The sequence below is a fragment of the Citrus sinensis genome, chromosome 1 (genome assembly GCF_022201045.2).
Source record: "Citrus sinensis cultivar Valencia sweet orange chromosome 1, DVS_A1.0, whole genome shotgun sequence".
In the NCBI taxonomy this organism is placed as follows: Eukaryota; Viridiplantae; Streptophyta; class Magnoliopsida; order Sapindales; family Rutaceae; genus Citrus; species Citrus sinensis.
This window is the reverse complement of record NC_068556.1, coordinates 21,136,698-21,150,153: the sequence shown is the minus strand read 5'-3', so window position 1 is coordinate 21,150,153 and position 13,456 is coordinate 21,136,698. Positions and strand designations below refer to the sequence as shown.

Here is a 13,456-nt window from a genome sequence, read left to right as displayed (position 1 = left end):
TAAATTAATTGAATTCACCTGCGTTGTAATTGGTTGTGTGTGTGTAATCATTTAATTAATTAAGTTCACTAATCTTCTTCTGCACAATCATTAACTTCAAATATAAATAAGTTTTAGCTCTATATGCATTGTTCTGATGGTCAATGATTCTCACATGGGGTCTTGTTTTTTTCCTCCATTATCATATGCAAGTATGTTAAAAATTTAGTGGGAGGCTGAGTTTGTTCAAAAATTTAATGCACTTCACATGGCAACCCACATGCCCTTACCTTCAAACCAATTGCAGTCAATCATTTGGCATTTGCAGTTACTCAACTGGTATTATATCCTTAACAATTTGGTTTCCTTTCTCATAAGATAACAAGCATGCATATTATATGCTTAATTATTTCATAAGTTTGTGTGCTTATAATTAGTTGTTGATTGATTATAATCACAAACTCTTATTGATCATAATAAATCTATATACGCTTTAATTATTGTCATTATCACAGTTGTTCTTTTAATAATAGATTATTTAGTATTACTACACAGATTATTAAAGTAATTAGGATTCATCTAAATGTCAAGTGAATTCATTTAATTATATATTTATAATAATTTCTTATTAATCTCCTTTGCCTGAGTGTCTAATTAATTTCAGTGATAAAGATGAAACAATAAATATTTAACAATTTAACTATATAGAATGCTTCTAATAAACTATAAATAATTTTGGTTGCATATATGTTGATCAAAGGACTAGGATTGCTAAAGGGTTGGCATATTATCGGTTGTGAAACTGTGTTGAATGTCCTAGTTTCACATTATGTGGGACATTTTGGTTATTATTATTTTATTTTGGTATCTTTCCCTTTTTTAATTAAATCAGGTTCAATCATTACAGACTCAACAACTACTTCAACTCCCATCTTCTTTCTCATACTAAAAGTTTTAGGATGTTTGTTTAATTGCTTGCTGTCTGTACAATGAAGAATCCAGTGTGCCAATACCCAATCACTCATATACTATTATTTCTTTTATAAATTGTTATTAATGAAACAAACATATGCAAGCTTTACAATACCCAAATGCATGAGTGAATAGAAAAGTATATAATTGGATGATGGAATTAAAAAGAAAGTGATCTGTTGCTTATCAACTTTTCCTTGAACCGTTCTTGCAATATATATTATTAAGATTTTGAAATGTAGAATTCGTGTATATAAACAATAATGATGCTTTCTTGTATTTAACACTTTCTGATTTGCAGTAATGCAAATTCTTTTTATCTCTAACCACTATCATATGATTCGAATTTCACACGCAGCTGTATGGTCAAGGATCCACGGCTAGAATTCGACAAATCCGCCACATTGACACAGTGATCATATCAAATCTCGGCTTTCCTAAACAAACTCAAAATTACAAATATCATAGTAGAATCTTAAAGAATGTTTACATTACGATACCCTTATGAATATTATCAAAATAAATTTGTAAGAAATTTTAATGAAACCTATGGTAAAAAAAAAAAATACATATAACATCTCTTATAAGATAGTAGAATGTTATGATAACATTAAAATTTATCAGAAATCGATAACAGAAGATTGATTTAAATATTTGGCCAAGGTACGTAAGATCTTATTAAAGGATTCTAACAATCAGTACTAAACACATTTAGATGGGGAAGAAGGGGGAAGAAAGAAAGGATAAGGACACCATGACTTTTAAGATTTGTCATAATGAACATGTGAATTACAACGTTTTAAGAATGGATAAATAAATCTCAAAATATAAGACTAATGTGATTAGAGGGTTATGTGTCCACTCCTTAAATATTAATAGTCTACGTGTATATTAGTTAGATGTTTAGGTGTCATTTTTTTTAGAAAAATGAAGTAGTTTCTTTGGTGGAGCGGCAATGGCATGAGCCAAGTTGATTTAAAATTGTCAAATAGTAAGAGAATCCACAATCAATAGTGGGCGAAATTTGACAGAACAAAAAGAGGAGAGGGATATGACAACGCAATGGATAATTCAAAGGGCCCACCACGTGCAATGCACAACAAGCCTGGCAGCCTGCCATTGTTGGAACTTGAAAGAAGAGGAGGAAGAGAAAGAGGCTGACGATTGTTGAGCCATGCATGGCTGTCCCTTTCTCATAAGTCATAACCCTCCTTAGGCAGCCCTCAAATCTGAAAGTGAAACACATGAGGAATTGAGGATAAATGGGAAAATGATGTCCTTACATTCTCAGCATTTCACATTTGGTCTCAGAGTAGCCAGCGATAGGCATGTGAGTCGGTCAACCATGAGATAAGAGTACAAGGTTTAATAATTTAATTTTATTGATAAATAACTTATTTATCGTGGTTCAAGTTCCTACACCTTCAACTATGATGTTTCGTAATGACAGAGTGTTTGATGTGAGGTGGATCTGATCTTTAAATGAAAAAAAAAGGGGCTAAAATCAATTAGATTATTCTCAATATTCATAATTCATATACGTATTAGGTAAAAAATTCATTAACTGAGGGTTCATCTAAACAGGGTTAGGCTTTTTATAAAAAGATTCGTTCATGAATTTAGGTTAACTGGTTGTGAATATGTTTTTAGCTCGTAATTATCAAACTTTAAACATTAATAATAAATAAACTATCAAATATTGATCTCCATAAACCATTGAAAAGGAGAAAATCCAAAATTTGCCACAACAGCCACCTACGTAGTGGATGGAAAATATTTCATTTCTTTTTTTTTTTCCTTTTGACTACATATTTCCTATTGGATACACCTGCCCGCGTTTCAATAAAACAGCGCCGCTAATTGCTCACATGGGAATCGGGCTGCTGTTTTGTCCAATACAAAAAACTGTGGGAGCCCACGGCAAGGTTTATGAAAAAATATCGCGAGTTCCCCAAACAAATTAAAAAAAAAAAAAAGACGAACGGAAATAACAGTAAACTGATTTGTCAGAATCTAAATTGAGGAAAATTTTTAAAATATATTAGAGATATTATATCCTACAATAAATAAATAATTTTATGACATAAATATTTATTTTAAAAAATTATTAAATAATAATTATATTAAATTTAACCACATATATCATGTATGCATTAATTGATTATAATATATCAAAATTATTCTATAATTTATCCAGGAAAATGGGCTTATCCCCGTGTGTAAATAGTGGGTTTGAACAATTTCAATGTCAGCCCCAAAAACACTGTTATTTCGACGAATCATCATACCCCCAGCATTTACGACTTTCCCTCTCCCCGCGTGTTGTATTTTTTAAGTTTGTAAACATTAACCGACAAAAAAGTAAAAAATTTTAAATAAATCACAGACTGGTGATGCCTATGATTTCAATTAGATTTCATCTCAATATCCTCACTCTCCTTCGAAGTGGAATCTGGACTGTCCTGGGGAAGCAGGCCAATGAGAGGTAACGGCAACAATGAACTGAGGTTGCATAGAATTATCAAAGTCGCCAAGTTATCAAAACTGTCCTTGGTGACGCCAAAGAGCTGTGTCAAACCAGCACCTAAAAGGCCCCCAAGAACGCTACCTCCATTTGATATGGACATGAGGGTTGCAAAAAGTGTCGCTTCCATGCCTTCTGGACATAGTCTTGCTGCTAGCACAAGCACAGGCATGAAAGAAGCCTACATTGAAACTCAAAGAGTTAATATTGTATAAAGTGATTTTGTGCAAAAACAGAAGCAAACTATATGAGCAGTGAAATTAGCACCAAGGAAGAACAAAGCTGTTTACATGCATGTGTTTTACATCAGATTCATGAAAAGCAGGCTTGCATTCGGCATATCTAACTTTTTTTTCCCCCCGGCTGGTAAAAATTGATTAAAAATGGCTTCTTTGTTTCTTCTAAGAAAAATACTAGCTTTGAGCAAAGAATCACTTACAAGCTCTTCCCCAAAAGTCTTGTACTATCCAGTTTCGAACACTTTTGCCTCAAAATGATGTATGCACAAATGAATCCAAAATCATGATGCTTAATTACAAATGAGCTATTGCATGGTGGAAAAAGATTGCACTACCTGACTAAGAACTGTTAGTATCAAAGAATCTCCAATTGCAAACCACTCATCACTTATCCCAAACTTCCGATTTAATCCAGTAACAAGGAAAACCTATCAAAGTAAAAGCAATAATTATGAAGTCTGAAGAAGTAAAATAAGTACAAAAGCCTTGTGGAATGTCAACAGATACAAACCTGAGTCATCCCAAGAGCTGTACCAAAAATGGTGTTTGCAAGAAAAATCTTTCGTAGCGGAACATTTTTCAGAAATCCATTATACAGTCCAACACCAAGCAATGAAGCCACCGAGGTAACAAACTTGACACGTCCTAGAAACTCTGGGGTGAAACCAAGTTCATTCGTGCTGAAGCCAACAAATGAATTTGTCACAAATTTGGGATGTCTAGTACCATTATTAAAGTGAGAAGAATTCATAGCTATCATAAACGAAAGTGGAGTAAATAAAGTTTATGTACACATGAACTGCACGTACGTGAAATAAAACATGGCAGAGTCTGAGTGTGGAGTTGCCTGCCACAGGAAAACAAATAAAGTTGGAAGAAACACGTTAGGCTGCTTCACAGCCTCCCACAACTGAAACATGTTCTGTTTTGAGCTTTCAAAAAAGCTAGGATCTCCCAGAGGAAGGTTCTGCCTCCTTGATGGACCAAGCACTTGTTGTTCTTTTACAAGAACAGCAACTCCTGATGTTATCAGTGGTAGCAGTGCCGTGACACCAAAAACAAACCTGTCACATTATAAATGTCACCAAAGAAAAGAATGTGAAATAAAACCAGACATGGAAAATTACAGTCTCAATCAACCACCTTGGTACCTTACACCATAAGCATCTACCATTGAACCACTAAAGTATGAGCTCACTATTCCACCAAAAGCAGATGATCCCCAACATAATGACTGAAGAGATCCTGATACACTTTGTGACTCACCACGAGCCCTTTCCACAACCATGGAATCTACAACCTACACCAAATATCAGTTCATGCCATGATTCAAGAATTAGGACTCCAAACTGATAAGAATGAAACTAATTAATACAGATTTGTTTCCCCGCTCAAAAACCTAGCAATTTGAAATGCAAAATTACAATCAAAAGCTTCTAAAACAGTTAACCATCCATAGCAACAATTAACATCCTACCACCTTGAATTAGATCACTAATATCCAAAGGTATAAGACTTGAAATATAAAAATTACATCAACAAAGGTTTATCGAAGAACTATTCATCCAATAGAATGATTAACATCCATGGCTAAGCAAATTCTATATTCATGAAGCAGAAGAAACTTACAACATCTGAGAAGGCAACGGAAAGAGAACCAAGAAGTATGCTCAAGGCAGCACTATATTTGCTCTCAACAATAGTTGCCATCAAACTCCATGAGAGTGCACCAAGTAGCCCTGATAGAACCAAGTATGATCTCCTCCGGTACCCAAAAAGTGGGAGAGAATCACTGAATAGCCAAACAATTATTCAGAAGGAAATCCAACAACCAAAAGGTACCTCCCAAGTAAGCTGAAGGAAGAATGGTACACGTATTGTGATTGAATACATACCTAATGAACCCATAAAGAGGTTTAATAAGCCAAGGTAATGAAGAAAAACCAGATATCACAGCTGTCTAGTCAAACACATATAATTTGTCAGTCCCAAAGAAATTAAGATAAATTCATATATACATTCATATATATATGTATATATATGTGTGTGTGTACATACATACCTACCTACATACATACATGTGTGTGTGTGCGCGCGCGCAATTAATTTGACATAGATTTCTGGAAAACTGCTAAATTGACCCATAATGTAAGGAATAATGTACATCGCCTTCATTTGATGCATAGCATGATTTTAAAAAAAGGATCACATAAGAACTTTCTACAAAAATTTTGCATAAGGGATGCAACCAAATAAACACCATGATCTCTCTCATAATTAGCAGAAAAAGGAAAATTAAGGAAGCATACCTCTGCGGGATCTAAATGCAGATCATCTTTCAAGTAAAAGTTTACAGCAAGCCTTGCAAGACCTAAAACACCTTGCACAAAATATACCATAGCAACTGCAAAATTATCTGGAGACAAATCAACCCCAAAGAATTTGGCTCCATTACTAAGATATCTACTTTCATGCGGACTAGATTTGCTAGGAGTGCTCATTTCTCCTTCAGTATCTCTTGTTAACATGTCCCCTTTTCCAGCACCTGGATCAAACATGTATAAACAGTGTGAGAAGTTGAGCACAAGGGAAGGGGAGGGAGTGAAGAAGAGGGAGAGCAAGATAGAAGATGTTCTCATGTTGCACTGTCCCACAAACACTTAAATTTCCATAGTATACTTGCATTGAAACACATGCACACTGAGCCTGAAGTGCCTATAGTCAAACAAAAGAATAGAGTAACAAGCTATTAATTCGTACAACATTTCTTCACGTCTCCTTAATGGCTTCGATGATGCATGAATACCGGACAAATAAGGCCTGAAAACATAATTCCTACTAGACAAATAAGACCTGAAAACTGCATCATATTCCTCAAATCTTGCTCTACAGATGATACCAGCTTCTGACAGATTTAAAGTTACTGTTGTCAAATAGCGAATCATTTTTCATAAGCAGCGAAAAAACTCTAATATAATTATCAAATAACTTAAATATTAGCAATCAGTGTGATCAGCAAGCCCTATGATGATCCCATGCTAGAGGATGAGGATTGTGAGCGTAGTTATAATCTATTCAATTTCTCTGAACTAAAGGTTCGACGAATGCACCTAAATTTAATTTTTTCTTAATTAACACCAGTAAACCAACATTATCTTCCTAAATTTCTACAAATCTGCTAATCATGCTTCAAATTCCAAAATTACACGCGTAAAATAAATGAAAATAACCGGCAGTGAAGAGAGACCACAAACGTACCACTCTCGTAATCGAGAAGCGACTTTTCGCTTTTATCTCGTCGAAGGGAGGGTGCCGTAATCGGAACGGCAACTGACATGTCCTTTTTCTTGAACGGTTTGCGGCGATATGAACGTCGTGCTCCGGCGATGTGAGTGAGTGGTCGCCTGTGGATCCGAGAGAGGAGAGGAGAAGAGAGGGAGGTCAATGAGAAAATTTCATTTTGCGAGGGTAAGATTGAGATTGTTGAAAATGCTAAGGAAGACATTTTAATATTTTCTTTAAGAGGCATGATGTACTTCAGTTTTAGATGGACCGTTGTTGCGTCAAATGACGTAAATGTCCCTGTTAAGTGGGTGTTTTTAATGATCTTTTTTTTCCTTAAATTTGATAAAAAAAAGGGGACATGTAATAGACAGCTAAGAGGATCCAGAAGATGCTATGGATCAGCAAATGGGCTGTTGTGAAAGCTTAAAGGCCCAATCAAGAAGAGAGTCCAGTTCAGGGGACCCCACAAATGCCCCATAAAATCAGTTCAGAATCCGATCATGACTCAAACCGTTATGGGGGAACCGAATGGATTCAATTCAATTTTTAAATTTTATAATATTTTCTTTTATTTTAGTTCTATTTTTTTATCAAAGTAATTACTTACTTTAGATACTCAATAGAATACTTAATGATATAGCATCTTATGTGTGAGTGAATTGTAAAAATAATAAATTAATAATAAAATCAACTAACATTATACACATAACATTAAATGATTGGTGGCATATCAGTGCGTATTCCAATTAAGTATTCAAACTTAGTAAATATAACATTATTTATTTTCAAAAACTATCCTAAGTGGAGAATTGACCGTGACTCCGTGAGCCTATTCTCAAAACTAAACTAATTAGTTGGATTTTGGTTTGAGAATTTTTCCTCACCCCTACAAATTATGGCACACCACATTTTCTTAAAAATTTAACCGAAAAAAAATCTTATTATATACATTTATTCTAAAAATTATCATTCATTTTTCATAGGCATAATTAGAGACGTAGCTCATAGAGACCTAACCCTCTAAAAAAGAATTTATTTAGTTACGAAATTATCCTTATTGATACCTATATAATGTTTTTTTATATTAATTAGTTACACAACCTTTTCAACTATTATTAAATTCTTTTTAGAATTTATCCTATATCAACTTCAAGCTCTCATCTTCTAATATCTTCCTGTCAAAGTTTGGACTTTCAAAATTAAAATCAAAGCGCAAATACAAATTCCAATAAAAAGAGGTAATTTTATAATTAAATAATATTTTGTATGTCTTTTTATTTTTTAGCGTTTAACATATTTTTTATTATATTTCATCATATCTAAATTTAATAATTTCATAGGAAATTAAAGATACACCAAGTAAGGGGACTTAATGGGTCTTAGAAGAGGAAAGCACTTCTATTGAAACAAAAAAAAAAAAAAAATCAGTCCATCTAGAAAAATATTGCTAGCTTTGCCACTAGTATATAACATGATTTATTTGATTAAACTACAATACGTCTATTTTGACGAAAAAAATCTAGGGTGCTCTTAGAGCATTATTCTTTTTCTATTCATTTTTGTACCACGCATACATTTCAACCAATTATAATAATATGTATATTCACATGACAAGTACTGAATTGATAAGAAACAATACTTTGACAACAATATTATGTCACACTGCTTTATCTAAATGATAATTTGTATTATTTTTGCAAATAAATTAGTTGTTTCATTTTTAAAATTTTTTTAATCGACTTTCCATTTTATATTTTTTATTTTCTGATTAAGCTATCGAAAAGATATAATTTGACAAAAAATACACAACATAATTCTAATGGTAAGTTCTGTTCTCTCTAACTTTCAACAAGGAATTAATAATCTAAATCATTGCAGTGAAATTTGTAGCGATACCAACTCAATATCGTTGTCCAAATGTGAGTTGTAACCTAACGAGAAGAAATATGAAACTTGTGAGTTGTGACCTAATATTTTATGACTTTAAGTTTTTAACGTTCTAACTTTAATTAATAACAAAATTATATATGAGCTCTGCACAAAATACAAACTCACGACATTAGAAATACGAGAGGATGTGATTATAGACAACCATAAACTAAAATCATGACGATTACTGCTAAATTTCCATAATATTTTTAAAGATGTTAATTTCCAGATGGGTAGTTTATCAAAACCCCATAATCAATATGAAATTATGGAAATTTAGCAGTAATTGTCATGATATTGATTACTACCTGTAAATCTCTTTCGCTTGACGCTTCTCTAAGTCATTCAAAATGCAATCAATAATTAATCAATAGTCAACATTGGCGATGAACAAGATCTCACTACTGATGAAAATTAACCAATCACATCGCAAAGGACCCCTACATTATTAAACAAGTCTCCGCCGGCCCCGATTGTGATGCTAATGATATTATGTTTGTATGAAAATTAACCAATCACATCCCAAATTTTTGAATAACAGCTGGAGAAAAATAAAATAAAATGAAACGAGAGGCAAATGGTCCAAGATTTGGTGGCATGTGAAGTTTCTTCATTGGCCGCTGGCAAAGAATTCGTCCCTCACTTGACCACGAATAGACGGCTGCGGGACTTCGAGGAGGCCGCTTAAAGGCAGGACTCAGCATTTAGGAACCCTTTGTGCCTTTAATTTGTCGCGAAAACTTTTTGGATCAGTTAATGCATGCACTCTAGTTGAATGCTCTCATTTTCTTTCTGTAAGTTATGTGTAAGATTGTTCAGTTTTCTTGTAGATCCAAAGTTTCTAGACTATAGATTTGGAAGATTTTTAAGCTACAAAAGATGGATTTTTGCAGAAAGTTTGTGTTTAAAACAGTTGGAATAGCTGAATTTATGGTGGAGTAGGGCTATCCAAAAAGAGCTCATCTATGAGTTATTTTTTATGAAGCTCTAATTTATTAGGTGCACATCAAATGTTAATGGAGATATTTCGTAACCATATCTTAATTGCAGCGTCATTCTCTTTGGTCTTCAGTAAGGTCAAAACAATTCAACCAGTTGCTTATTATAATAAACATTCAACAACGATATTGATATGCACCGGTTGAATTAGAATATGTGTTGTATTCGTGTTTGTTTTAATGAAATTTTACCTAATAATATGTAATGACTTATGTTTGCAAATATAGGATCTAAAAGTTATAGTCTTATAATGGTAAGTTTTAAAAGTCCAATGCTTTATAACGATATCTTAAATGTAACGGACTAATGTCATTCTCCTTAGTCTTCAGTAAGCTCAAAATAATTCAACCAATTAGCTTATCATAATAAATATTCAACAACGATCTTGATATGCACCGTGTTAATTTAGAATATGTGTTGTATTCGTATTTGTTTTAACGAAATTCTATCTAAAAATATGTAATGAATTATGTTTGCAAATATAGGACCTAAAAGTTATGGCCTTATTAAGGGAAAAGTTTTTAAAAATCCAGTGCCTAAAAGTATGTAAATTTGGGATAAAACATCAAATGGGTAAAGTTGGAGGCGTAAAGCCATAACTAAAAGTTAATCTATAAGGATTAATATAATCAAAATCGTGGTCATGTCCGTGATTGCTGAAAGCTGAATTCATCTTTCTCTTCCTTTTCACTGGGAAAATAAAAAGGGGAAAAGGAAAATTGTTATGTTGGCCTAATTTCATTCATATCTTGTTTGTACGACGGAATAAAAAAGAAAGATGTAACAGTACCTGCTTTAACAGCAACTTGATTGATTCCTTTCTTTTTTTTTTTCCCTAGAATTTAACCTTTTGTTGGGAGAAATGAAAGTTGGGTGGGCATCTCTATGATAAGTTTGGTTTACGACTGATGTGTTATCTTATTATAATGTTGCTTGAATTGATTTGTCAATAATTTAAAATTGATACATAATAATTACACCCTTGAATGATTCACTAATCTGTTCCCTTCTTAAAATTAAAATAATCACTCTTGCGTCAGTGTGCTATTAAAGAAACTGAACTTACTCCACGAACTGCTCGATAAAGCTTGACAAATATGAGCGAATATGATTAGATATGAAGAAAGAGAAACATACATTAGAAAATAGAAACTGAAAAGAAAAGAATCTGCTTCACTTGAGGCCATTGGTCCTATATTATTGTTTGATGTGATTTTTAATATAATAAGGTGACTTGGTGCAACAAAATTAAAATAAAAAGATAATGTAAGCTTTAAGTCATAGTACTCCTACATCAACTTTGAAAGACAAAAACTTTGGACATTTACCCAACACCAATATCTAAATTATGAATCACTTTAACAAAATCAAAATTAACAAGGGAGGAGCCAAAAAAAAAAAAGACATAACCAGATTCAATTGTCCAGGATATTCAATATACAAATCCACCTTAATTCAGATGCTTTTGGCCTTAGATGATGCATTGAGTTTAGGATTCAAATGGTTACTTACCCCCTTGTGTTTATTTTTTTGATACTTGAAACAAAGTTGGTGACTATGAAGATCAAGTGCTATAAACATCATCAGGGTCCAATTTGTCAATTCCCTCCTCTTCTAACATCATCTCCTGGAATCTGCATTCTTGGCTGCAAAATGCTTTCTCTCCCCTGCAAAAGATCAGAATCAACGGCGATCACATTAACTCTCCGTCTGATATTATGGCGTTGTGATACAAAAGCTACAGATGAAGGTAAAAGTTGACGAATGTTTGATAAACATCACTTAAAACAATCGTGGGGTATAATCAGTTGTGCCAAATTGAGAAACAGCATAAAAGGAGCCTGGGCAAAAGAAAACAGAGCCAAAAAATACTTCAAGTTGAATTGCAAAGATGTACTGCACTAACTTGGGTGAATACTAATGTTCTTTTATTGGAAAAGTTACCAATATAAGAGACTAAAGAGTGAGATCATTAGCACTGACTTCTATAATTTCTCATAAGTAAGATCAAAAGAAAGCCAACCCCAAAAAAAAAAAAAATGAAATGCCAAAAAAGGACACTTGAAATCTTAAACAGACCTGTACATGTAAATGTCCTTTCCAGGGCCAAGATTCTTCTTGCAATTGTAACAAAAGCTGAGGAAGCTCTCAGATGGGTAACTAAACCGGTCATCAGATTTAGACATGAACTCTTTACTTTCCTTTCTCAAGGAAGAGAAACCAGCTACGCCGCAGCAGCTCTCAACAATGCAATTATCAAAAATATGAGTGGTTTTGGGATTGGGGCCATGAGAAATGACACAAGTGTAGTCCTCAGAGAGTTCCATCTCAGTGGCCGAGAGGCAGCCCGTGAAAACCTGAGGAGAATTGCTTGGTGTCACAGAGGAAAATGAACTACCCAATTGGTTTCTTGTTTTGATACCAAACTCAGCTGGGGATTTAGGAGAATCTTGTGGGGAAAGAACAGAGGAAACAAGAGGAGGGATTTGGATTTTTAGCTGTGATCCAAAAAGCACCATCCTTGTTTCAGTTTTTGGTTTTTTGGGGTCTTGAATTTCATCTTTGAGAACATCAACAATGCCAAGGCAACCTATCCCTCCTTTGGACTCCAATTTGTGCCTGGTTTCAGGTTCTGGGGTCTTGGGTGAGTGTTGCGTATTATTTGTTAATTCAGACCAAAAGGGGTTCTTGAGGATTGAAAATGGCTTGCTAATATCAAGAATTGAAGTTGGGCTCATCACAGAAACCTCAGTTTCAGCGAAACCCTTTAAGGTTGTTAATCCAGTGAATAATCTTGGAAATGAAGTTGGCTTCCTGTTGATCTTGTCTGAGCTTGGAGACGCAAGGGACCCATTTTCAGCCATTAACACTTGCTTGTAAACTGCAAGACAGTGGAAAAAAAAATATTGATTCAAAAATCGGAAATCTGTATAATAGAGAGAAACAGAGGAAGATACTTAATCTAATTACCTGAAAGAGTTTTCTTTTTTGGTTTTAAATAGGGCTTATAGATACAAATGGGTGAACGTACAGTCAAAACAGCTGTCTATGGAAAGGCCAAAAAACATAGAACCGAAAATAGGATCCATTGAGGCTACACTTTTGCTCTCCTTGTGACTCTGCTATAGTTCTGTAACCTCCATTTTGTAAACAGACCGAGGTAAGTTAAACCAAGGAAAGTATCAGAACTGGAAAAGCCTTTTACTTTTTTCCCCGACTTTATCGCACTTTCTTCCCAAAATTTCTCAGAAAGAATCAATGATCACCGATCAAGTTACAGAACCGAGACGCACGAGTCATGATCAAGAGACCAGACGTGCCAAATGCATCAGCAAAGACAACAGAACTAAAGACCCTCTCTGTTTTGGCCCTTTCCGCTAAAATGCTTTTCACCATAAAGATTCAAAGGCTTATATGCAAACAAACGAACAAAACTCACTTAACATAATAACAAAAACAAAACATGACTTGATGAATAGTGATGAGTTTAATTAGCTAGCTCTTGAAATCACCCCCTACTAAGACAATT

At 33.9% G+C, this 13,456-nt stretch overlaps 2 protein-coding genes across 2 annotated transcripts; both read right to left on the bottom strand.

Annotated features, from left to right (window-relative positions):
* Positions 1 to 3,108: 3,108 nt before the first annotated feature.
* Positions 3,109 to 7,294, bottom strand: LOC102611726 (folate-biopterin transporter 1, chloroplastic). Its single transcript, XM_006489351.4, has 9 exons — positions 6,973 to 7,294; positions 6,024 to 6,259; positions 5,610 to 5,674; positions 5,344 to 5,506; positions 4,866 to 5,014; positions 4,524 to 4,778; positions 4,226 to 4,394; positions 4,050 to 4,142; positions 3,109 to 3,656 (listed from the first exon to the last, which is right to left on the bottom strand). The coding sequence occupies exons 1-9, from the start codon at positions 7,241 to 7,243 to the stop codon at positions 3,357 to 3,359; spliced, it is 1,701 nt and encodes a 566-aa protein (XP_006489414.2). The 5' UTR covers positions 7,244 to 7,294; the 3' UTR covers positions 3,109 to 3,356.
* A 3,881-nt stretch (positions 7,295 to 11,175) lies between these two features.
* Positions 11,176 to 13,070, bottom strand: LOC102612013 (FCS-Like Zinc finger 8). Its single transcript, XM_052444347.1, has 4 exons — positions 13,065 to 13,070; positions 12,898 to 12,973; positions 12,007 to 12,808; positions 11,176 to 11,594 (listed from the first exon to the last, which is right to left on the bottom strand). Exons 1-4 carry the CDS (start codon positions 13,068 to 13,070, stop codon positions 11,492 to 11,494), a joined length of 987 nt encoding a protein of 328 aa, XP_052300307.1. The 3' UTR covers positions 11,176 to 11,491.
* Between the last annotated feature and the right edge of the window lie 386 nt (positions 13,071 to 13,456).